Source organism: Chenopodium quinoa, unplaced genomic scaffold (assembly GCF_001683475.1).
Source record: "Chenopodium quinoa cultivar QQ74 unplaced genomic scaffold, ASM168347v1, whole genome shotgun sequence".
NCBI lineage: Eukaryota > Viridiplantae > Streptophyta > Magnoliopsida > Caryophyllales > Amaranthaceae > Chenopodium > Chenopodium quinoa.
In genome coordinates this window covers 2,493,068-2,518,929 of record NW_018742390.1, presented here as the reverse complement: position 1 = coordinate 2,518,929, position 25,862 = coordinate 2,493,068, and the positions used below count along the sequence as shown (strand labels likewise).

At 34.7% G+C, this 25,862-nt stretch overlaps 2 protein-coding genes across 5 annotated transcripts; one reads left to right on the top strand and one right to left on the bottom strand.

The window, feature by feature from the left end:
* Positions 1-268: 268 nt before the first annotated feature.
* On the bottom strand, positions 269-3,344 carry LOC110700058 (copper transport protein ATX1-like). Its single transcript, XM_021877561.1, has 3 exons — positions 3,058-3,344; positions 1,765-1,840; positions 269-700 (listed from the first exon to the last, which is right to left on the bottom strand). Exons 1-3 carry the CDS (start codon positions 3,064-3,066, stop codon positions 504-506), a joined length of 282 nt encoding a protein of 93 aa, XP_021733253.1. The 5' UTR covers positions 3,067-3,344; the 3' UTR covers positions 269-503.
* A 213-nt stretch (positions 3,345-3,557) lies between these two features.
* Positions 3,558-25,641, top strand: LOC110700038. Of its 4 annotated transcripts, none has more exons than XM_021877547.1 (13): positions 3,564-3,848; positions 13,082-13,154; positions 13,247-13,513; positions 13,614-13,688; positions 13,807-14,483; positions 18,022-18,159; positions 18,237-18,353; positions 23,166-23,346; positions 23,461-23,553; positions 23,660-23,773; positions 23,870-23,973; positions 24,546-24,618; positions 25,202-25,641. In XM_021877547.1, exons 7-13 carry the CDS (start codon positions 18,340-18,342, stop codon positions 25,343-25,345), a joined length of 723 nt encoding a protein of 240 aa, XP_021733239.1. In that variant the 5' UTR covers positions 3,564-3,848; positions 13,082-13,154; positions 13,247-13,513; positions 13,614-13,688; positions 13,807-14,483; positions 18,022-18,159; positions 18,237-18,339; the 3' UTR covers positions 25,346-25,641. The 4 variants fall into 4 exon arrangements, 3 of the variants coding, with proteins under 3 accessions (XP_021733239.1, XP_021733232.1, XP_021733225.1); XM_021877540.1 differs by having other exon boundaries at positions 13,077-13,154; XR_002507091.1 differs by lacking the exons at positions 23,166-23,346; positions 23,461-23,553; positions 23,660-23,773; ... (1 more) ...; positions 24,546-24,618; positions 25,202-25,641 and adding an exon at positions 21,265-21,572 and having other exon boundaries at positions 3,558-3,848; positions 13,077-13,154.
* The last annotated feature ends 221 nt before the right edge of the window (positions 25,642-25,862 follow it).

The following is a 25,862-nucleotide window of genomic DNA, read 5'->3' as shown; positions in this document are numbered from 1 at the left end:
AAACGCAGAATATACATTTATACATTACTATTTTACTTAATACAAGCCTCGGCCTCCTTGGATTTTATTTCCTGGCTTCGCCCCTAACTAGGTGATCATTAAAACTCATATCCTCGTGACCATGGCTAATAGTAGTTTATCTTCTTTTTGTTTAAGCTCATATCTAAAAACACACTGATGCCCCGAACATGATACTGAACTAGAGATGGCCATCAATCCATCATTCTACCATTGACACAAAAAATATACCGAAATTGAAGATTGATCAATAGAGCACAATTATAGTCGACATTTACTGAAATACGATGTCACAATTCACAATGCAGAAATGCATATTTAATTGTGCGATACAATAGTGGAGCAGAACTGCATTGGCAACCACAGTTCAGTTATTGATTACAGATCTACAAAAGACCCAGAATCCAGGAACATTAAACTTACAAAATAACAAGTTTTATCTATTAAACATGGTTATATTTCAGTCTGCCATGGGACTAACCATATTAAGCAGCATCAACTTCGTCAGCAGGCTTTGTTTCAGTTTCTACAGATTTTCCTTCCGATTCAGCTGGGGCTGCTTCTTCATACAATGAGGTTTTCTTTCCAGTTTTTGAGACAGTCTGCAGAACAGCTTCTGGTTGTACATTGCCCTTGACAGTCACCTTTTGCTCCTTCATATCGATTTCGTATGACTCAACACCTAAAGTTTACCACTGCAGATATCAGTACTTAATACTCAAAAATAAAACATTATGGTTTGTTAATTGGATATTCTCCCTCTGTTTAAAAACAATACTGTATTTAAGGTAATAAGTACACAGATTAAAAAGTACTCAAATACAGAAAAGAAAAAAGTATAAAGAAAAATAAAGAAAGAACATTTGATATACTCGCTGAATAATGATAAGAAAAGGAACGATCAAATTTTGAAATCACATTAAAAACAATGGTAGCATACTAATTATGTGAATGAACAATGTCATGGCGCATAGTAATTTTAGCTTTGTGTTACTAAGCCTTAGGATAGGGGATCACAAGCAATACTTGAAAATTTTCATTCGTACAATAAATAAGAGTTTTCCTAACTAAAAGCAAATTAATCAGAAATATTTCAGATTTACGCTAAACCACATAGAGTGACTGTCAGGCATATTACTGTCTAATGCATTTAGGTCAGAAAACTCATGATTCACATTCACCATATGGTATGTGCCTAAAAAATAAGCCTAGAACTGTACTGCTGTACTGGCGTATGCTGAAACAATACTAAAGCAAACCTTATTGAAATTCAGTAAAATCAAGCTTTCAGAAAGCTTCACCATTTTTTTTGACTCAATATAAGCAGTCAAGATCTATCACAACTATGACGAATGCATTAAGAGATAGAAAAACTATCAACCCAAAGATAAACCCCAGAAGAAAAAAATTCAGCAAAACATTAATGTCTACGCTACAATGCATATTTCCAATTATATTTTACATCAGTAAGAGATATTCCCTGTCACATGGAAGCCCCTGCACCATAGACCGTTAAAGAATTAAAGCTTAGGCCTTTTCTAGCCAAAAATGATTACAAGTGAATAAGAAAAATAGAGAGAGGTGTGGGTCTATCTTATCTCACCCCACTTTGTAAGGGAAACGTTTAGGTATCTTGGGGGGTCAAAGTTCTTATCAAAAAATTTAAAAAGAGCCAGAAAATCAGAATATATGATTAGGAGGTTCCAAGCATACAAGAAAATTTTAAATAATAAGGAGAAGACAAACCTTCCATTTTGTCCAAAACTCGCTTCACCGCTCCAGAACAGCCTTGGCATGACATGGCAACATTGAGAACAACAGTCTGCAAAGAAGCAGCACCCATGCATATCAGATACACATGCAAACAGTCTGCCATTTACTCTCATATGTTTTTCCAGTCATTAAGAATGGTAAAATAAAATGTTTAAAGACAACACTACACACCAGTTTCATAAAAATCATTTATATTAACAATTCAGATTACTGATGGTAAAGAAAATCAGAAAGAAATAGGTTATGTGGTTAACTACAAGTTTGTAGGCACAATTTATCTTAAGAGAGTTGCATCTCTGAGACGCAAATTAGGATGCAAGACCTTAAATTCAGCCATTTTCCAATATAACAAACATCATCTAATGAATAAACCACTTACAATAACTTATAAAGTCATTGAGCATTACACTAGCACACCCTTAAAAAACATTAAACTCAGACATCCTTCAATAAAATGTCAGAAAAGCTATCACCCGTAGAAGGAATACACCCTCCAATCACAACAATAATATAATTAATGACGCTTGCAATTCGACTCAACTTTTGATGGTCCAAAATTAAAAGAAAGACCTTCCTGAAACATATTATGAAGTACTTTCCATGACATACAAGAAGTAAGGTCAGTATACACAAACTAGGGAATCAAATTAACTTAGTCCAAATACTCCGTAGTAGTTCATGGTTAAAACGACCGATTTAAAGCTAAACCATTTGACATCGAATGATCGATATGCTACACGTTCCTCCATTACTCACACTTTAAATTCTTGAAGCAAATTTTAAAAACATGCATGAGGTTATACATGTCAAGAGGTTCAAATTCGAACCAAAATGTCTATTATGCAATAATTCTAATTAGGTCAAGATTTCCAATATGTCATTTATGCAATTATTTCAGCATACATATCAACACCCATATCAAGATTTTCAAAAAGTACCCCTAAAACTATTTTCAAAAGGGTTTATAGAACAAGAATTTACTCAGAAGATAATTAAAGTTCAGCTTGTCAGTTTATACTATTCCCAAAAATTCATATCATACAAAAATTCCCCAAATCAATTTTGATATAGGGTTTCAGGAAAACACCAAATTTCCAAAAATTACAGCAAAATATAAAAAAATAAAATTGGGTAGCAGATAACAAAGCAGGAATATTAATAATATATGAAAATCAATCAAATTTCACTAAATTCAAATTTTAAATTTCCCCAAAAAATCAAAAAAGTGAAAAAATTGATGTAGAAATTAAAAAAATTGAAGTATACCTGAGACATGATGATTGAATTGATTTGATAATTGACAACAAATGAAGGGGAAATTGAAGAAAATTGTGATGAAATTGTAATATTGAGTTTGAGGAGAAGAGTATTTATGAAGAGTTGAAGGTAATGAAAGGGAGTTGTAAAGGTGGATTGGTTGACCAAATTTCAACGTCGCGTTACGTTTAAGCGCGCATCATCTGATTCCCTTCCTACTTCGCTAACCGTTTTTCCTTCTTTGTCTTCTTCCTTTCCTTTTTCGTTTTCTCTAGAAGTTGTGGAAAGACTAATTCATTTTCGGAGCTTGTCTGAATGGAGTATTGAGATGCATTAGTAAATGCATATTCAGGGGCAAGCTAGTCAATTCACATGGCTGAGTGGAAATCCACCTCACTTTCGGTTATGCTTTTTCTAAGCCCATTGCATAAGTATCTCGTATTTCCTGGGTTTATTTGCATAGGTATCTTGTATCTCGTACTCCTTGTATTTGTAATCTGTATTTTGTATTTCAATTAGATTATTTGGTCACATACTTGATTATTTTCTCTCTCTTCCATTTACCTCTCCTTCTGTCTTCTCACTGTCTCTCTCCTCTGAACTTGTATTTTCTGGTCGCCTCCAGTAAGAAATTCGAAACTCGAATTCGAACCCTCTGTCTTCTCACTCGAATTCCCCATTTCCTCCATCTCCATCTCCATCGTCGTTTGCGGTGGTGGGTGACTTGAAGAATTATTTCTGGGCTTGCCGCGGGGAGAATTCAAGGGTTTTACGCATTATTCTTGATCAATTTGACCCAAGTAAGCGAGTTAGTTATAAATTCATTAGTTTTTCTAAATTTTGTAATGCTTGTTGAAACAATTTTAGTACTTTGTCAAAGTTAATTTCATTGTATTCGTCTAACCTAAAAGTTAGGGTTTTCAAATTGGTGATGTTCTGGGTTTTATGGGGGGTGTGGTTGATATTCGAAATCAATAATAGGGTTTAAGAATTACATAAATCCTAACACCCCAATTTCAATTTCCCTCCAAAATTTTTATTTGTTAGGGTATTTCTTGGAATGTAATTGGTTTCATGGTATTGATTATATTTGCTTGAATAGAATGTATGTTTTGAGATTACATATTCTCCAATTTTGTTTTAGTTGTAAGTTGGCGATTGAAAAAAAAAAAATGATTGACTGATAGCCTTTTGGTTGGTGGGATAGTGCTATATTTTTGTGATTAGCAATTCTATTTGTGGATGGTTTTATGCTAAGTTGTGAATTTGATTGGTTTCAGACCTTAATGTCGATATTGTAACCTTGTTGTGTGATGGGTATTATAGGTTTGATGGGTATTATATGAACTAGATAAGTTATTAGTGTTATAAGCAGATTAGCTGTAACATCCTAGAAATTCCTTTCCTTTAAATACCCATTCTACTTTTTAAAATACGATTTTGGAATATCTAAGACATTACTGCCACCGTGAAAACGGATAAGGCAATTATCAAAGATACACAGCGGAAGACTTAAAATTAAAAATCGTTAAAACAAGTTAACTCAATAGTCAACCAAACGAAAGTAAAGTTTAAAACCAAAACAAACGAAGTTAAATAAAATCAAACTACAACTTGGAACCATTAAAGGCCCTTATTCAAAACCGTTCCAAAACCAAACCTTTGCGTTAGTCCACATAAAATATGTTATAAATAAATAAAGCATAAAACACATCGTAAACTAATGGAAGCTAGCATGATTCACTCTTCTCTCAAGCCCCATCATGAATATGCTTCAATACCTGAAAAGTTTATCTCTACTTGTCCCCACTACTCTCCATTAAAAATGGGTAATCATAGGGCCAAGATAAAGACATGACCTGATGCGTTTCTTGATTCGTTTGGTCTTAGGTTTAAACAAGCTTCACTCGTTTGTTTTCGCCTAAGGGTTCTAAATCTGATTTCAAGGCTTCACTCACCTTAATCTCGTGATTTAGGGGTTTTTTGAGGATAGTTTGAATTAGCTTCACTCACTAATTAATCTAACCTCTCTTAAATCAGGTTTCACTCGCCTAATCTAAGGGTTTTTATGTTTAACTTCACTCGTCAAACACAAAGAAAACTTGGAAAGAAATGTTCCAAATTAACAAGCAATAAAGCTTTAATCAACAAAACAAACTTCTTCTTTAATTCAAAGTTTACAACCTTTATTTATAGACTCAAAACTAATTCTAAACCTAATCAAATTAGAAAACTAATCCTAATTGAATTAGAATCCCATTTGACCTAGAAAACCTAAGAAAACCGAAACTTGATCCCCAAGTTCCTAATTCGGATATGACTAAACTAACTAAGTTTAATTCAACTTAGATTAGGTTATTCAATCCTCCTAAAACTCCTAGACACGCCTAAAAACCAAAGTCAAGTCCTAATCCAATTAGGAATTTACTTTGCTAAAAACAAGTCCTAATCCAATTAGGAACCTCTTTTGCTAAAGACAAGTCCTAATCCAATTAGGAATCTCTTTTGCTAAAGACAAGTCCTAATTCAAATAGGAACTCACTAGACCAAAACAATTCCTAATCAAAATAAAAATCCTAACGCTTAAAACAAGAAAAACCCTTTCAAGTGAAAGGTAAAAACTTGTAAGCCAAAATCTAATCTAAGAAACATTAAAGAAACGGACCAAGAAAGGAAACGTTGAATGCATCCGCATCATACTCCTCCTCTTGAAAACGAACTTGTCCTCAAGTTACATCATAACAAGGAACGAGATCATTTGCGCTAAGAGAAGCACAAACGCCTTCACCAAGTAGCACTTGAAATGTATCATAATTCTCCCTATGCACGATTTTAAAAGGCCCTTCATCAAAGGATTCATGCTTGTCTTTGCGGTTGTTGTATAACTTCTGTGCACTCAAAGAAAGCCACACATAGTCACCTATCTCAAATGGAGACTTACGAACAAGTTGAAGCACTCTATCTTGCTGCTTGTCTTTCTTCTTCCTTTTACTTGAACCACCTTCATCACATGTAGAAAGAGAAATAACCTTGCTGCCATCATGTTGCATAGGTTCGAATTTAGGAGGCAAAGGTTTTAATCCAATCCTTTTCCCTTTATGTAGAACTGAAACCACATTCTTCTTTGCAAGGTAGATCACATCACGATCAAATTGCCAAGGACGGCCTAGCAACAAAGCACATGCATCCATAGGAACAACATCACACCACACTTTGTCTTCAAACTCACCAATTGTAAAAGAAACCAATGCTTGTTTCGAAACATGTACTCCTCCAACATTTGTGAGCCAATTAAGTTTGTAAGGATTAGGATGGTTCCTAGTCTCAAGCTGCAATGTATCCGTCATCTTCTTAGAGCATGCATTAGTACAAGAACCATTATCCACAATAACTGAACAACTACGCCCATTCACTAAGCATCTAGTGTGAAACAAGTTCTCCCTTTGTGCCATATCAGTCAAAGGAGTAGATTGAGCATGGAGAAGCTTTCTCAAAACAAGTGTGTTGTGATCCGGGGCTGCCTCACACAATGGTTGCTCTTCACACTCTTCCTCAAAGTCATATTCATTCTCCTCTCCTTCACGTTGCTCTTTTAGAAGTAAAGCAAGTTTAGCATCCTCCTCTTCTAAGGCTTGGTATCTTGTTAATGTCATGACCCTTCTATTAGGACACTCGGACTTGTAGTGACCTCTACCTTGACACTTGAAACACTTGATTTCATCTTTATCAACTCTTTGATTTTTAGCTTGAGCATCAAACTTAAAGGAATCCGAAACACCTTTATTCTTTTCCCAATTTTCAGATTTTTCAAAACCCTTTGAAGTCTCACCCTTTAGAGCATAATTAGGTCGAAAAGATTTCAACTTTGAAGTTTTAATTTGTCTTTCAACCTTTCCAGCAAGCTCACAAGCCTCATCAAAAGTAAAGAACGATTGCAACTCAACTTTATGTCCAATTTCCATATTAAGGCCAACAAGAAATTTAGAGATCTTTTGTTCCTCCTCATCTTTACAATCACAAGCTAATGACAATCTCTCAAATTCTTTAATATAATCTTCGACACTCAAATTATTTTGTTGCAAAGTATTGAATTTATGAAACAAATCTTGCTTATAGGATCGTGGAACAAAGCGTTTTCTCAATTTTTGTTTCAGCAAATTCCATGAATTAATTCTTTCTTTCTTTTCCCTTTCTCTCTTGATTTGACAATTATCATACCATAAAGATGCAAGCTTTGACAATTTAAGAATAGCATAAGTAAAGCACTTATAATCATCAATACCTTTGTGAGAGAAAATTCGATCTACTCGTCGCTCCCAATCTAGATAAACTTCTGGATCTAAAGTACCATCGAATTCTGGAAGATCACTCAGTTTGATCTCCTCATCCTTCTTGTATCCACCACTACCAATAGAACCTCCCGAAGCCTTAGCCTTCAATTCGGACATCTCCCCTTCAAGACTCTTCATATGATTCATGAAAATAATGTTTTGTTCCATCAAAGCAGCCATTTGTTCAAGCAAGTGAGTTTCCGTTGATTTACTCGCCATATTTGCGCACAATCGGTAATCTTCCCTCGAATGTTTGTTGCTGTAGATTTTGCGTCACTTATCCAATGACCACGAAATTTTACAGGCTATAATTTTAGTCCAATAGGAATCCAACCAAAAAAGAATCACCGAAAAATACCAAGTATATAGTTCGCAGTAACCTAAAACTTCCAACTGGTCCAGATCTGCGCCGAGAAGAACAAGAACCAAGAAACTAGCACGAATTGATTCTTGATTGCTCAAGAACAAGGATATAACGACTCAATAATCACACCAACAGCTCTGATACCATTTGATGCGTTTCTTGATTCGTTTGGTCTTAGGTTTAAACAAGCTTCACTCGTTTGTTTTCGCCTAAGGGTTCTAAATCTGATTTCAAGGCTTCACTCACCTTAATCTCGTGATTTAGGGGTTTTTTGAGGATAGTTTGAATTAGCTTCACTCACTAATTAATCTAACCTCTCTTAAATCAGGTTTCACTCGCCTAATCTAAGGGTTTTTATGTTTAACTTCACTCGTCAAACACAAAGAAAACTTGGAAAGAAACGTTCCAAATTAACAAGCAATAAAGCTTTAATCAACAAAACAAACTTCTTCTTTAATTCAAAGTTTACAACCTTTATTTATAGACTCAAAACTAATTCTAAACCTAATCAAATTAGAAAACTAATCCTAATTGAATTAGAATCCCATTTGACCTAGAAAACCTAAGAAAACCGAAACTTGATCCCCAAGTTCCTAATTCGGATATGACTAAACTAACTAAGTTTAATTCAACTTAGATTAGGTTATTCAATCCTCCTAAAACTCCTAGACACGCCTAAAAACCAAAGTCAAGTCCTAATCCAATTAGGAATTTACTTTGCTAAAAACAAGTCCTAATCCAATTAGGAACCTCTTTTGCTAAAGACAAGTCCTAATCCAATTAGGAATCTCTTTTGCTAAAGACAAGTCCTAATTCAAATAGGAACTCACTAGACCAAAACAATTCCTAATCAAAATAAAAATCCTAACGCTTAAAACAAGAAAAACCCTTTCAAGTGAAAGGTAAAAACTTGTAAGCCAAAATCTAATCTAAGAAACATTAAAGAAACGGACCAAGAAAGGAAACGTTGAATGCATCCGCATCATGACCAAACACACAAACACACACAATCAGCAAAGTTGAGTACATAAGTGTAATTAAACACACTAACATGCTTTCACCTATCAACACACCCTTACCTCATTGCACCTGTTTACAAGCACACACAACAATCAACAAAACACATTAACTAGACACTAAATAATTCATTTAGCGTTGATTACGCATCGAACGGGTTTCCAACTATACCTCCCCCAAATAAATTGAGGGAGGTTAACTGAACCGCGCCAGCGACAAACCACTCAAAGGTGGCGGAATTCCTGGGCATAATAATAAATAAAAAGGAATGTACTCCAATAGAAGTTATGGTTAAATATAAAACCCCATAACTCCCCCCATTGTTCATACTCAAGGTATATACGTTCCAAGAGTTTTGGTGCGTAATCTCTTTCACTTTACGTTATTTACATATTATTAGACTTGGTGATGACTCTCAAAGCATAATAAATCAAACAACAATAATTATTCAATTAACCAAACATACCAATTTAATTCTTGAATAATTAGTGACCACATATTATTTAATGTTGAACCCCTTTTAATTTTACCTCAGTGTCAAAGACACCTTAAACGCATAAAGTGCCAAAAATCCTATTACTCGGTGTTAAAAACACCTTAAGTGCACAAATGCACCAACATATAATTTATTCCTCGTGTACATAGACACTTATATATAGCTCATTCCTCATGTTTAAAGCATCAATAAAAATTATATGAACCATAATAAAATTCTTTTCCAATATTCCAAGCCAAACTAAACATGTAGTTTAATTAAACATGCACTCCAACATGCCATAAATAAAAGTGTAGTCCATATAATCATGCCAAAATATAATTTTTTAATCCATAAACCATCACAAATAAATCATGCTTCACAATTCAACCACCAACACCAATAATTCACAATTTCAATCATAGACCTTAGCATGATACTACTTGTAATTGATTTAAATCAAGCCTAGCATGATACTACATCACCAAAATATACTAAGTACGCGAACGTACCTCAAATAAGCTCTTAAAATAACCGAGTACTCTACAACAATTCTCGAACCAAGTCTCCTACATAAAGAGACAATAATACTATATTAATTATCCTTGTATACACAATTTCCAGCAAGTTAAACTCACTTTAAATAACTTATAATAATCTGAAAATTATTTAAAAACCCCTAATTAAACTCCTTTTTAATGGGTAATCACACCCTTTTATTAAAATCACAATTATACTACTTTAAATAAAATTCCAGCATTTTAAACTAATTAAAAACCCTTTTAAAACTTCATCAAAATACATCTTTATAATTAATTTATCCGTAGAAACATTAAATTATCTCTTACCCTTTAAACTCAAGGATAAAATTTAAAGCATAAAAAAAACTTCTTTAAAAATCAAAAACTTCCCGAAAATCTTATTTAAAGGCTGAATTTGGCCACCAGAGGGTGGTGCTCACTACCAAAGGTAGTGAGTCTTTCTTAGAACGTTGTTTTCACACGAAAAACACTATTTTTTTATCAAAATCGGATGAGTTCAGAACCTGATCGGGATTAAAACGGGATTAATATTAACGAACAAAAATCTAATAATTAAAACACGAATTTACGTGTTCAAAACAATCTGAAACTAAGTTAAACTAATTAGTAGTTATAATCACCAAATTTTCAAAACATCATTACTATAAAAGTCCTAAATCAATTGTTCATAAAAACTCTAAAATCATTATTTTCAATAATTAAAACCCTAGGTTATAAATTTACAAAATTTGAAAATTATAAAGTTTAATCATCAAAAATACAATTTGATACTAATTAAATTAATTTCAAACAATAAAATCAAAACCCATAAATCAATAATTATAATTACACAAATTAATAAAACAAAGGAGAAAGAAAATAAAACTAACCTTTTTGTGTGGGAAATTTTGGGGATTCATGGGGTATTTATAGAGTGGAGAGTGTAGGGTTAAATTTGGGCTTATAAAAATGTGGGCTTAAGTTATGGGTTTTGGAATGGATTATTCCAATAAGAGTATGTAGGAATAATTTACATTGCCCAATAATTAATAAACGTTTGGCCCAAAATATATTTTACTTTATAAAGCCTTGTATTTAAATATTTTAACCCTTTAAAATATTTAATTAAAATACTTTATCCCTAACAATGCATTTTCTTAATACTTAAATACTTTATAAAAATACATAAAAATACGGGGTATTACATTAGCCAAAGAAAGGAAAGGAGAGGATTGAGATGAATAGGCTACTTAGCTTGTAGAATGGATTCATTTTTGGAAAGTAAATTCAGAGTGGCCTGCTTGGATAGAAGGAGTGAACAAGTTGCAATGTAAAAAGAGAATGAGCCTTTTATGCGGGGTTATAGTCAGGTCTTTAGAATGAGCCTTTCATAGTATTGATAATATATGCTTGAATATAATGTATGTTTTGAGGTTACATATTCTCCAATTTTGTTTTAGTTGTAATTTGGTGATTGAAAAGAAAAAAAAATATTGATGGATAGCCTTTTGTTGGGTGGGTATTGCTATATTTCTGTGATTAGCAATTTTATTTGTGGATGGTTTTATGCTAAGTTATGAGTTTGACTGGTTTCAGACCTTAATGTCGATATTGTAACCTTGTTGTGTGATGGGTATTATAGGTTTGATGGGTATTATATGAACTGATTAAGTTATTAGTGTTATAAGCAGATTAGCCAAAGAAAGGAAAGGAGAGGACTGAGATGAATAGGCTACTCAGCTTGTAAAATGGATTCATTTTTGGAATGTAAATTCAGAGTTGCCTGCTTGGATAGAAGGAGTGAACAAGGTGCAATGTAAAAAGATAATGAGCCTTTTATGTGGGGTTATAGTCAGGTCTTTAGATTAAGCCTTTCATGGTATTGATTATATATGCTTGAATATAATGTATGTTTTGAGACTACATATTCTCTAATTTTGTTTTAGCTGTAATTTGATGATTGGAAAGAAAAAAAAAATTGATTGATAGCCTTTTGTTGGGTGGGATAGTGCTATATTTTTGTGATAGACAATTCTATTTGTGGATGGTTTTATGCTATGTTGTGAGTTTGATTGGTTTCAGACCTTAATGTCTATATTGTAACCTTGTTGTGTGATGGGTATTATAGGTTTGATGGGTATTATATGAAATGGTTAAGTTATTAGTGTTATAAGCCGATTAGTCAAAGAAAGGAAAGGAGATGACTGTGATGAATAGACTACTCAACTTGTAGAATGGATTCATTTTTGAAAAGTAAATCCAGAGTGGCCTGCTTAGATAGAAGGAATGAACAAGGTGCAATGTAAAAAGAGAATGAGCCTTTTATGTGGAGTTATAGTCAAGTCTTTAAATTTGGCATTCTTAATCAAATTGACTTTTAAAAACTGTTCAAAACCTGCTACTACTAATTTGATTTTGCTAATGTACTAGCAATTACTACTCTGATTCTTTTCATTTTAAAAATTCTTGGGTACCATATCTAAAATTGGAAAGATTCATCAAGTAAAGAGTATCATATATAAGTTTTTGAGAGTGGATTAGGGAAACTTACCAGAGTGGCCTGGTTGGATAGAAGGAGTGAACAAGGTGCAATGTAAAAAGAGAATGAGCCTTTTATGGGAGGTTATAGTCAAGTCTTTAAAGTTGGTGTTCTTAATCAAATTGACTTTTAACAATCGTTCAAAACCTGCTACTACTATTTTGATTTTGGTAATTTACTAGCAGTTAATACTTTGATTCTTTTTATTTTAAAAATTCTTGGTTACCATGTCTAAATTTGGAAAGATGCATCCAGTCAAGGGTATCATATACAATTGACAATGTGGGATGGACATTTCTACAAACAAGCACTTTTCTGACTATTAGCTATGATTATTTTCAGCTTCTAGGTAATGGCAAAGTCATTTACCTTATATAATATTAACTAAGTTATTAGTGTTATCAGCAGATGAGTCTTATAGAGTTATTCTTACCATATGCAAATTAGATAGCTAAAACTTTTTTGCGATAGTTTGACTTTTAGATGTATGGTCTGGAAAATTATAATTAAAGCTTAGTATAAGAAATTATTAAAATGTATCCTACTTGTAATCACCAATTAATAGTCCTCTATAGTTTGAGTATTGGGTAGGATTGTGGGTTAGGCTTAGTATGTCAGATCTTTTAGTAGGCCTTCTTTTTTTAGGTCTCTGATTGATATGGCAGTTTGTTAATTTGTATTGATTATGGCAGTTTGTTAATTTGTATTGATTATTTTAGGTGTCTTGTTTGATGTAGAAGCTTTTATCCATGATGCTAAGTGCAGCTGTGATTTTTTGCAGATTAGATTTGTATTATTCCCCGCAAAAATTATGAGATCGAAGACAGTTGTGCGATCGAAGAACTGGAAACACTTGATGGTGAGATAGTGTTCAGTGCTTGTATTAATGTGTTAGTTGAAATGTTAAATGTGGTGAAGTTTGAAATTTTCTGTGTCAATTCTTGCATTAAGGATCCATCAACTTCTAAGGCCCCTTGTAATGGGGGGTCTGAAGTGAAGGGGAAGAACAAAACTAACAAGAAGGCTAAGCTACTTAAGAAGTCTGTAAATGCGGTTGTTGATAATAGTGGTGAAGAAGACACTGGTGCTGATCAGCAGACTGATGAAGATACTTTAGAGGAGTTCTGCTCTCCCTCTCCCTCTCCCTCTGAGTTCATGAAGATGATGATGCAGTTCATGAAGAGTAAGAATAAAATTCGGAAGAGGAAAAGGGCAAAGGTATAGTGCATATGTAACTACCAAGGCACATATATTTATACCAAGATTAGTATGCTAAATATTGGACATAACCCATGGTTTATGATTTGTATGTGTGTAGGGTGAAATAACCGAAGGCTAAAAAGTTTTGAGTGAAGGGGAAATGTTGAAGACCCATCATGAGAACATCTAAAAGGTATGATGTTTTAGTTCCTAACTAATTTTAATTTGGGCATGTAAATGAGTATTTTTTTTGTACTTCACTTTAGTTGTTGGCTACTAATGCATAATCCCTGTTGTTGTGTGCATAGCAGTACCCCAACATTGTATGTAGAGTCGTTCTTTCTGCCAAGCTGTCAAACATTTTGATTCAAGAAGACACGCTTTAGTGACACAAATGGGGTCTGAAGGTCTTTTAGAGATTGACATGAAAAATATACCGAGGCAATTTTGCTATTGGTTGATGACAAGAGTGCTTCGTGATGGCATGATGGTGTTTGGGCACAGTGAGATCTTACCCTTAGGTCCCGCTCAAGTGAGGTCTGTACTTAGGTTATCCATGGGTGATGAAAAAGTCCCTTTTGATGTTGGTGAAAATGATGAGGAGAAGGTGGAGAAGATGAGAAGAATATTTGATCTGTATGGTGTCGGTTTGAATAAAGAAAACATTTTGTTGAAATATGCTTCAGAAGCATTATGTTCGTTGGATGCATCGGGTCAAGCAATTCCCCTTGCAGATGAAGTTGACAAGGAGGATTTCATGGTAGTCTTTCTACTTGTCGCCCTTGGTAAAGTGGTTTGTACAACCACTAATAATTCAAACTTTCTGAAGTCACTCCGACTAGCATTGACAGTGGCTACCGAGGCTGTCATGTATGACTGGTGTTCGCTGACTTTTTAGTGGCTATGCGACACGGCTAACAGATTTCATAGGAAGTTCCAGAAAGATGGTTTTAGGTCTGGATGTGGGGGCAGTTTTCTGTTCATTATGGTGAGCCTTAATCAAACTACATATATTATCTTTGTGGGTAACTTTACATATTTTTGTGTTCATTAAAGTATTATTCACTTTTAATATTTTTAAAAAGTGTTCAAATTCTATTTCATGATCTCTATAAAAAATTTATTTAAGATTGTTCATCCTCTTGTTGAAATTGTAACATAAATTCAGTGCAGCTAAATAAACCTGATCATACTCTTGGAACCTAGATCTAGATAGGGTTTCAATTTCTTGTCTTCACTATTGTATAAAGTCAGTGATCGCGGATAGATAGGTCGTTAAGCTACCACCCTAACCAAATTAATCATTTATAAAGCCTAAACCTACACTAAACTAGTTAGTGGCAAGTAAAGGGTCGAACCCAAAAGGACTAAGTGTATCAATTTGTGCTAACTAGACTAGTAGGAAAGCTTGTGAGATAGAGAGAGGTTCAACTAAACACAACTAAGAACAATTAACTAAAACTAGGGAAAGTGGAATCCAATTACATCAATAAATTCAATAACATCATACAATTAGATGAAAATGACCTTGATTAGGAACAATCAACACATTTAACTCTCTCGCACAATTAAACATGTTAATTATCCTACTAAACTAATTCACTCTCGTGCAACTAGCCTAGCAAAGGTATGGAAGAAATTAGGGCTCTCAACCAACTCACTCTCGCACAATCGATTGAAAGCACAATTAAGAACATAGAATCAATTAGCTAGAAAGATTCTAATCCATAAAAGCATCATCCATACACAATAATCAAGAAACAATTCCATACTAATCAGTCAATCATTCAATTTATTAACATAACCTTCATCTATTTCCCTAGAACAAAATCTAAGCTAACATAATGAAGAAAGACATGGAAAACAAGGTAAAATAAGAATAAAAACAAGATTAAACAAATAAACTAATTAATCTACTCAAATCAATAAATAAAAAGCAAAAACTAAGAATTAAGCAAGAAATAAAGATGAGAGAAATTTAGAAAATGCTCATTGAATGGATGAGAAGAAGTTCCACAAAGTTGCTTCTTCAATCTCTCAAAAACTCCATGGAAATCCAAGCTTTCTCTCTCTACACTACTCCTAAACTAACCCTAAGAGAGAGAAAATAAAGGCTAAACTAATCTAATCTATCTAAATTAAAATGTTGATTGAAAGTTGCGTGAGAAAATAACCCCAAAGGGGTATTTATAATACAAGTTAAATAAAAAATAAAATAAAAGAAAGAAAATAAAAAGAAATAAAACTAAATAAAACAAATAAAAAAAAACTAAACTAAAAACCAATAAAAACAAAACTACAAAAAAATAAAAAAAATGAAAAAAAAATGAAAAGAAAAAAAGAAAACCCCAAAATTCCCACCCAAAACCCACGAAAAACCATCAGACTCCTTTCTCCTTTCACTTTCGAATTTGGCTGCTCCAATTCAAGCACCCATTCATGCATCATCATCACCGTTCATACTCCATCATCATCAGCAATTATCACTTTGCAGCCGTCCGATTTTCATTAAAAATCACGTGAAAAGCTCGTGCTTGACCCACAATTGCGCGCCCGCACAGAAGTCGCACAACAAGTCGCGCAAAGTTACTGTATCATTCTGTTTTGGACTCCAATTGTGTGCGCCTTCTGACAGGGTTGTGCGCCCGCGTTTAAGGCTTGAGATGGTGAGTTTGGGTGTTGTGAGTTGCGCGGCTATGAGGTGAGTAATTGTTGTTGCGGGTTGTGGTGGGCTGATAGGTGGTGTTGGTGGTTTAATTGGTGTTGCGGGGGTCGAATTAAAGGAGGTACTTGCTGGCGGATTGGTGGTGTTGGTGTTGGTTGATACGGGTTTTGGTGGACGGTGGTTTGGGTGCGCTGAGTTGAGTGAATTGAGGGAGCAGGGGAATTGGTGGTTTAGGTGGTTTGGGATGCGCGTGAGTGGTGTGACGGTGGAATAGGGGGTGTGAAATGGTGGTTAATTGGTTGTTGTGGGAGCGATGGTTGGGAATTGGTTGTTGATTTGCGTGGGTGAGTTGGTCGATTTGGGCTGGTAACGGGGCTGATTGGAGGTGCGTGGTGGAGCAGGGGAGTTGTTAGGTGGGTGCGTGGCTGGGGATTGGTGTGATTGGAGGTGGTTTGGTGGTGATTAATGGCGGTTTTGGCGGTGGCTGGTGCTGTTGTGGTGGGTTGCTGGGGCTGGTTTGGTTGGTTGATTGGTGGGCTGAATTGGGTGTGGATTGGTGGTGGGTTTGGGTGGCTGCTGTGGCAGTTGGTGTTGGTGTTGTTGGGGGAAAGCAGTGGTGTTGGTGTTGGTTTGGTTGTGGGTGAAAGTGGTGATGGCAGCAGCAAGAGGAGGGAGCATTGTGCATTTGCCTCGAACCTCGGACCCCGAACACGATTTGAACTTGAAACCCGAAACACCTACAACCAAAAACACGAGGGTATTACCACGAAATAAAATAAAATAAAAATAACATAAAAAAATAAAATCAAAAGAAATTAAATAAAATAAAGAGAACAAACATGAAAATAAAATAAAATAAGAAAATGAGAGAAACTAGGAACTTATTAGAAAACAAGAACTAAAAACTTAAAATATAAAACATAGAATATAAGATAAATTAAATAAATTAAGAAAATTAAGAAAATAAGCTAAAAACTATTAAAAACTACTAAAATACTCAAAATAAAGATAAAAAACGAGAATAAGCAAATAATAGAAATAAAGGACAAAATGGGCTAAATTATTGTAAAATAAGCCGGAAAGCGACTCAATAAACACCCTAAAAGCGACATAAAAGTCACTTATCAGTCAGCTGTCAAATTTATGCTAGAATACATTTAATAGAATGTAGAACACTCATAGTACGTGTTGTACAAAATTTTCAGTAATTCTCATCACTGCAAGGTTCTTTACTTCAACAATAAATTGCTTATAATTGAGTGTTTATAGATATAATAAGGTGTATGTTTTTCATTTGGATTGACTATGCTATTTTGTTTTGTTTCTTGTATTGAATATACTTCAATTTTCCTGTGTACTCTTATTTGGATCCTTGAAGGCATGCATCTAAGTGCGATTACTGTTGTGCAAATTAGTGCTTATCACTGTGGGGAAACATTTGCATCTGCTATTAGCAACTCTCACAATCTTTGTTGTATACTTGTTTTTTTTAGGTGTGGATGTGATTGCTATAATGATGTTAACTTTCATTTACTCAATGTCCATGGAATTGGTTATTCAGGATCACTTCCTGACTAGTTTCTGACAACTTTGTCTTTTAATTATACTTCTCATGCTTGAGTGATATGCACCAATTGTGCTTAAGATCACCTACAGACCTACTAGTGCTCCCTAGGTTCTTTGCTTATGCTTTGTTTGGGATGCTACATTTATGTATTGTGCAATCTCTTTCTTTGCACCAGAACAGGTTGGGTTCAATCCTGTAAATCAAATGGTGTTCTGGTGGCTTGGAAGAAGAGGTTTCTATTATTCACTTTTCATATTTTATAATAGATTCTATCTTTTCTTTTTTTTGTTGTAGATTTATTATCTCGACCACTTGCATCTAGTTCTTGTTCATTGGGGCGTTTACCCGAGGGTGAAGGTATGGAACTGTGGTGAGGTGAAGGCAGCTCTTCTTGAAGATAAGGTGTCGACCAATGACTATGGCAAGTTTGAGGTAAGATACCAACATTATTTTTATATGTTTTGTGGGTTTATAACTTTGTATGCTAACAATTTTTTTCCAATTGATAGGCCGTCGATATTGCTTATGGGGAGGAACATCCCCTAGTACCAAGGGAGGATGATGGTGTTCCTAAGAACAAGGCGGTGGTTTCAGGAAATGAGGCTTCCGTAGATGTTGTCGAGCGGGTGAGTGTTCAAAGTTGATTCTTGAATTATATGTGGTAATGTCTTTGTGACGAGAGGAAAACTAGGTCGTTATCTAATCTTCCCTCGGTCAAACTAAATTTATAAACACTTAACAAACCCTAATACGATTATAGAGGCAATTCAAGGGTCGAACCCAAAGGAAAGATAATGTTCAAGCACTTTCAATTATGCACCTAAGCTAGGTCGAAGACAAAGGTAAGAGAGAATACTAACAACTAACAAAACAAGTAACCAAAGAAATAAAACACTAGGAACGGGGATCAAGAAGTAATCATGTCAATTGTAACAACTTGGAAGAGCATGCCAATCAAAGGTTATGAGGACTAATGATAAGAGCAATCAATTGGAATCAAAGAGCTATCTCCTAATTGTTAAGCTAGGGTTCACTATGAATAACAAATCAAAAGAATCACAATCAAAACCAATCGATAATTGCAATCCCTAAGTCAATTGTTCGTGTCATTAGCAATTACAATGCAATCTAGCATAATTCTCAAGGCCTAATCGAATTACACCATGCAAACTTACATTAATCACTTTAATCTCAACAATTAATCAACACAATCCCCAAATTAATCACAATTAATCAATTATACAAGTTTCACCCAATTCCTAGCCAACAACTACTCAAATATCATCATCTATCAACAATCAACTAAAGGAAATTAAGAATCAACAATATATCAAGAACAACTACACTAATCAAGCATCAAACATCAAAATCAATCCAAACAAACATGAAATTAAAAAAAGCAATAAGGTGAGATAGAGTTAAGAATGCTCATTGATAATAGAGAAGATCTTGAATACAGTTGTCACCCTTGTATCTTTAATCTCTCAATCACCATTGAAATCCTTCACTTTCTCTCTCTAAAACTACTCCTAATCTAGAGAGAGGAACTCCTAATCTAAGCTAAGAAAAATGTGTTCTAATTCTAATTCTAATTCTACTTGTTTAAATCTAACCCAAAAATGGGTATTTATAATTACAAGGTTAAAAGAAAATAAAAGAGAAAAGAAAAACAAAAGAAAAATAAAAGAAACTAAAATGAATAAGAAAATAAAAATAAAATAAAAGAAAATAGAAAATAAAAGGAAAATAAAATAGAAGAAAAGAAATAATGAAATCAAAATAAAAAGGAAAATAAAATAAAAGAAATCTGATTCCTTCTCGATTTTTGGCTGTTTCATAAGAGTGGGATTTTATCCCCTGTTTCGCACATCACTCCAAATCATCATCATGGTTCAATCAACGGCCAAGAGTTAAGTTCCCTGCCATGCTCCTCCTTCAAACCCAGATACCCGCGGCCGCGATTAATGAATGCGCGCCCGCGTCTGTTGAGGTTCGAATTGGGCTTGCTTGCGTGAGGCGCGTTTGGAGCTGATGCCCTGCCGGAAATTGCTGTTGGTGTTGCGTGGTGGTTGCTTAATGAAGTCGGCGGTGCTAGGCTGCTTTAATTGATTACTGAAATTGGTGGTGAAGAGGAGGAGCTGCAGTGGCAAGGAAAATAGGGGAAGGAGCGGTTTGCTATTTGCGAGAGAAAGGTGACTGTGGTTGCGGAGGTACAAGGTGGTGTTGGTTGCTGTTTGGTTGTTGCGGTTGTGTGGAGTTGTAGGGCTGCGGGGTTGCTGCTTGGTGTGGGTGGCAGTGAGCTGGCGGAGCAGGGGAGATGCGTGAACAGGAGAGCTGCGTTGGAGCAGGGCACAATGGTCGCGCCCGCGGTGATGGAGCCCGTGGGTTTGGGGCTGCGCCCACGATGAGCTCGCGGCCAGACCGCGGAGAGTTCCTGGTCGGTTTTTGCTGTTTTGGTGCAACAAAACCCGCGCCCGCGGCTTGTAAACCCGCGTCTGCGGCTACCTATGCTGCTGCGTTGGGGTGGCTGCTTTATGGGATAGACTTGTTGGCTTGATATCATTGCAACACTTTATTGATTTTGAAACATCAAGCTTGAACATTGAAACTCCGAATATGACAATTTTAATCGTGTCTTGTCCCGAGTAAACACCTACACAAACAACCGAAAAAGGAGACAAATAAAATAAAATAAATAAAAAGGAAATAAATAAAGTAAAAATAAAAGAAAATAAAACTAAAACTATGAATTAAGGACTAAAATCATGAAAACCTATTAAAAACGAATCAAAACCCAACATGAGTTATTAAAACGCAAAACCAAGGAAAACTAAGAAAATTATATGAAAATATAGAAAGAAAATATAGAAAAAGGACCTAAATCTTATTCTTTTGAGCGTCATAAATGGCGCTCATCACTTTGGCTATGCTATTTTAGTTGTTTGTGTTTAAGTGTCTTATTCTTCTGCAATTCTAGTCTCTCTTGAGTCTCTTGACTTCATTTCTTTAGTGTCACTTTCAGTGTTCTACTTTAAGTGTACTACCTCCTTGTGATACACATTATAAAGCCATGTCTCTACATTTTAGGCCTTCAGCTCCAATCATTTTTGTTTGGTAGGTACACTTAATGAAAGAGAGACAAGTAGGTGATGCATTAAACTACTATTTAGGGGGGTTTGACCATTTTATAAAGTGGCTCTATTCAGATTTCATAGTCTTAACATTTATGTCATGGTTAATTGGTTGTCACTCACAGTCTCAAAACTTCTAGTAGTGTAATAATATAATCACTTAATAATATGTGGTTCCAATGTTGCATGTGTTGTATTTATCTATGCTTTATTTGGTTAAGTGAAAGCATAAACTGTTATCTGGTCGATACATTGAGGTGTCTTGAAGCCAAACCGAATGACTCACTTGAGTCTTTATTTCATTTCTTTAGTGTCACTTTCAGTGTTCTACTTTAAGTGTCCTTTTTTATTTTTAATCATTTTTTGTTTGTTTTAGTGTCTTAAGATTGTTGTTGTGTATGTACAGGTATTCGGTCATTTGGAATCAAAGCTGGAAACCATTGTTGAGGGTTTGATTGGGAAAGCCTGACAAGTCAAAGTCGTAATCAACAAATAAAAAATAATACCTAAATCCACTAACCATGTAGATAGGGAAGAAGGGTCGAACCACAGGGAAACGAGTTAATTTATTCCTAATTAATCAAAATAATCTAAATTATCTAGTAACCAAATTGTTATTGTAAAAGGGAACTAAACTACTAAGAGTAAAAGTGGGAAGGAATAAAAGTAGGAGGAAAATCAATGAAATAAAAGCCTAGGGCATAGGTTCACCAATAAACAATATTCAGGGTAAAGCATAACAATCAATCATCAATGCATCAATAAATCAGATCATAAAGGGCTTTCGCTACGTATTACAATCACAGAGTTAATTTGCCGATATTAAATTTCATCTCTCGAATCTCGACTTAATCATTTATAAATTAGTCCGCCTATTGAAACTAAGCCTAAACATCAATTCTCATCTCTCGAATCTCGAATCAATATTGCTAAACTCGTACAATTAAACAAGGCCTAATCTAATTGCATAGCATTAAATCAATCAATAGGAAATTAATCAAGCATTGATAATCAACAATAATAAATTACCCCTTCATATTATTTATGGATCCCCACAAACCCTAGAAAGAAAACTACTCACACATAATTAAATGTAAATTAAACAAAGCAATTAAATAAGACATGATCAAGGAAAGAGATTAAATAAAGGATGGAATTAAACCAAGAGTTGTAGAGAGAGAAACAAGAGAGAAAGTAATACTAAGAGTTTAATTAAGAGGAGAGAGAAAGTAATACTAAGAGTTTAATTAAGAGGAGAGAGAATGAGTAAGGAGTAAATTAAAGAAATAAAATAAAGTAAAAACAATAAGTTAAAACGAATATAAAAATAATGAAAAGCTCCCCCCGTAAAGAGCTACTACCCTCCTTATATAAGAAAGAAAGTCAACTCCCTAATCCCACTCAAACTCAAAGTATAATAAAATAATCAAAAGCTAAAGACAAAACTATCCTAAAAACAAAGTTCAATCCTATAGCAAATAGATATCCGACTTGAGGAAAGTAACTAGAGTGAGGCCCAAGGAATTTGAGCCCACTCGTTGAATCATGCGTGATTCCTTGATGATTGGGCCCGCCTATTCACACCCAGCACTTGAAGCTCGCCAATTTGAAGCCCAACAACTGATATCTTGGGATTGGGCTCCATGTAGTAGCTCGTAACAACTTGGATTTTATCATTAATCGAGCATTTAATCTCCAAATCAAACTCCATTGACTAGGTCTTGGGCAATTAAACTGCGGTCATAAAATACGATCAAATTCCAATATCTTCATAGTGGCTTAATAAGCTCAGGAATTATAATAAATCTGCAAATTCTTACAAAATAATACCAAAACACTAGAAAACTTATATTATTAATAAAAATAGCTCCACAGAGCTCAAATAAGCACAAATATGACCGTGTGACGGGGAATAAAATATACATAAAATACTCATCAAAGCCCTTAGTAAATTTGTGAGTAAGATGACTAGAAACCGTATTGATGAATTTGTGTATTTTGAAAATGCTGGGAGTACCGGACCAAGGGATGAAAATGGTTGGATTAATGGACTAAGGGATGAAGTTAATCCTTCCCCCGGAAAGGTTGGTGCTGATTACTATGCTGACCACATCAACAGGTCATCCCCCAATTTGGAGGAAGAACCTAGGCCAAATAAGCTTAGTCCCTTTGACAAGAGGCTTCTGTGTTTTGTCCGCGGGTGGAAGGAGTTGAAGAACGATGCAGAGTAATTAAAGCTTTAAGGTGTAATAGCACTTGTCATAACTTATGTTGTTTGCTAACTTTGATCTTTTATGGAAAATGCAGGCCCGGTTCAAACTTAATTCTTTGTGATGGTGTAGATGCATCTCAAAGGGACTACTATCGTGTTGTTTCCCCAAGATCTCATGCTGGAGATCATTATGTTAGGGTGGCCTCTGTTTTGTATATGAAGACTTGGGCATCACAACATACGAGGAAAAGGATTATGATGGATCCTTTGTATGCGGTGAGGTTTTTTACTACTTTTTTTTTGGTTAAACAGTGTCTTGATCAACATTTTTGGTATTTACATTGTTTATCGTATTTAACTTACCCTTTTTTTTGTTTGTATTGGTCGTAGAATTTTGTTATGGTTGGTAAAGATGACCCTAAAATGTTGGGCCAAAAGTACGGGAAGACTTTCCTTAGCTATTCTCTTAACCAAATCCAAAGTGTATGTGTTCAGTTCTGATTAAGTCATTTTTTATAAAGTTTTTTATATTTAAAGTGGTTTATGTTTCACACAAGTTTTTGTCCCTGTCCTTGATGCATCTGTGAAGAATGCAGAACATTGGTATTGCTTGGCCTTGGATTTAAAGGTACATTTGGTTTGGATGATTGATTATTTGTATGAAGATCCGTACTTAAAGCATGAAAAGTGTCATCAGCAACTTGTAAGGAGTTCAACTCTCTCCTTCCTTACTTTTATGTTATTAATTGGTTTTCTTTTTGAATTAAAATTGTGACACTTGCACAATTTGGTCCTAAAGATGAAGGCCTTAGCGGAGTTGCTGCAGCTTAGTGACCCCACATGGGAGGTGGGTATAACTTCTACATGGTTGAGGAGGACATTTCCGGTACGACAGGCTGACAAGTAAGTACTTCTACCATGGTATTAGCAACTTCAGCTTGATTGTATGGCTATTGTATATGATTTCATGGATCTAGTGATTTGTGTTGAGCATTGAATGACTGAACAACCATCAATCAGATGGGAGTCTTAATTAGTGATTTGACATTCTCATGTGATTTTTTATGGTGTCTTTGTATGGTTATTTGGATGTGCTATGGATGATAAAAACTAATATGACTAGGGTATGGATGGTTCACTTATTTCAGAAATGAACCTTTAGCAGTAAATGAACCATTACCCGTGCCCTGCAAATGAACCTTTAGCAGTAAATTCCGCTAAAAAAGTCTTAAAAAAATAATGATTTTATCCCTTAGTTGATCAATATCTACTAATAACTCATTACTCCTCTCATTTACTCCCAAAATTGAACAACTTTTCTTTTGCATTCATGAGGTATAATCTAAATTCTTTTCTGTTGATGGGTAATTTAAATTGGTTTAGAACTCACATATATGGTATTGTGATAGTTATTGTCATACTTATTATGTTTTATATAGTACTTACCTCACCGGCTATCGTAATTGCAATAACAGTTGCTCTTGCGGCGCAATCATGCAAGCAACTATAAAGCATTGTGCACGATCTTTTGAAGCTCCCTTTCACATGGTGAGATTATGATCCTTATTTTTACTATGCCCTTTACGTTTCTGCATGTGTAATATGTCTATAATAGACATTTTGAATGATTATTGCAGTAAGTTGTCTCCATTGATATAGATGACTCTTTAGCTTAGTAAGCATTCCATTTCTACTTAAAGGTACTTAAATGTATTTTTGAGCTTTTTAATCTGTTCAGAGATTAATATTCCACTTCAAGCGGCTTTAGTTGCTGTGAGGCAAAGGGTTTACCTCTTTGATTATCTTCAGAGTCACAAGAGTCATCGTTAACCATGGATTTATTGGATTGGTTAGGGAGAATTCTGGGATTCTGTAACCAATAATGTACATTAGATGTCTAATAAAATTTTAATCTGTATGGCTCTTAGCTTACAACAGTTAAGTGTCTTTCCAATTTAATGGGTCTTTTCCAACAGGTAACCGTATACACACACTATGTCGAAAAGGCTCTTATGCATTGGAAATTTTGAATGATGTGTAGTTCCTACCATGATCGTGCACTCGAAAGTTAGTATGATTGTCAGGTCTTGGTCTATATTTATCTGGGATTTTGACAAAAGTTTTTTTGCAGGAAAAACATACCTCCTCCTTGAGGAACAATCTGTTTCTTGAAGATGTGAATAGCGACTTCAACGAGTTGCATGCAAATTTGGAGACGATCCTCCCAAAGGAAAGACGAGGCGGTAGAAGGAAAGGTTCTCACATGACTTCATAGGTGGTCTAACTGTGTTCAGAAGGGGGGTGTGCTCAGGGGTGCATAACCCAATTTTGTTTTTGTGAAACTAATTATGAAACTGTATTCATGAGCAAGGGGGTGCATAACCCAATTTTGTGGAAACTTATTATGATGTGCTGTTAACATAGGTAGGTGGTTAATTAGTTAGTTAGGTAGTTGAACACTCTTGACGTAGTTATATTTAACTAATGTAACCTTCCAGTTGAACAAGTGATTAACAGCTACTGAACTTTAAAGTTTATTTAATTGCATAGGATTCAGGTTACATAACATTACACCGTTACTTGTTCGAACATCTTTAGGATAACATAATAATCTTAAGGTGCGCAAGTTGAAGCTAATGATAATTTTTTCAACATCTAGCAAGTAGTACATGAAAAAGTAGGCCTCCTTGTGAAAGTACCTAGCCCGACCTATTTTGAACATTGTCAAGAATGGAAACTCGGGATGGAAATCTATACTATCAACTAGTTCATGCAATCCTCATGCAATAGTA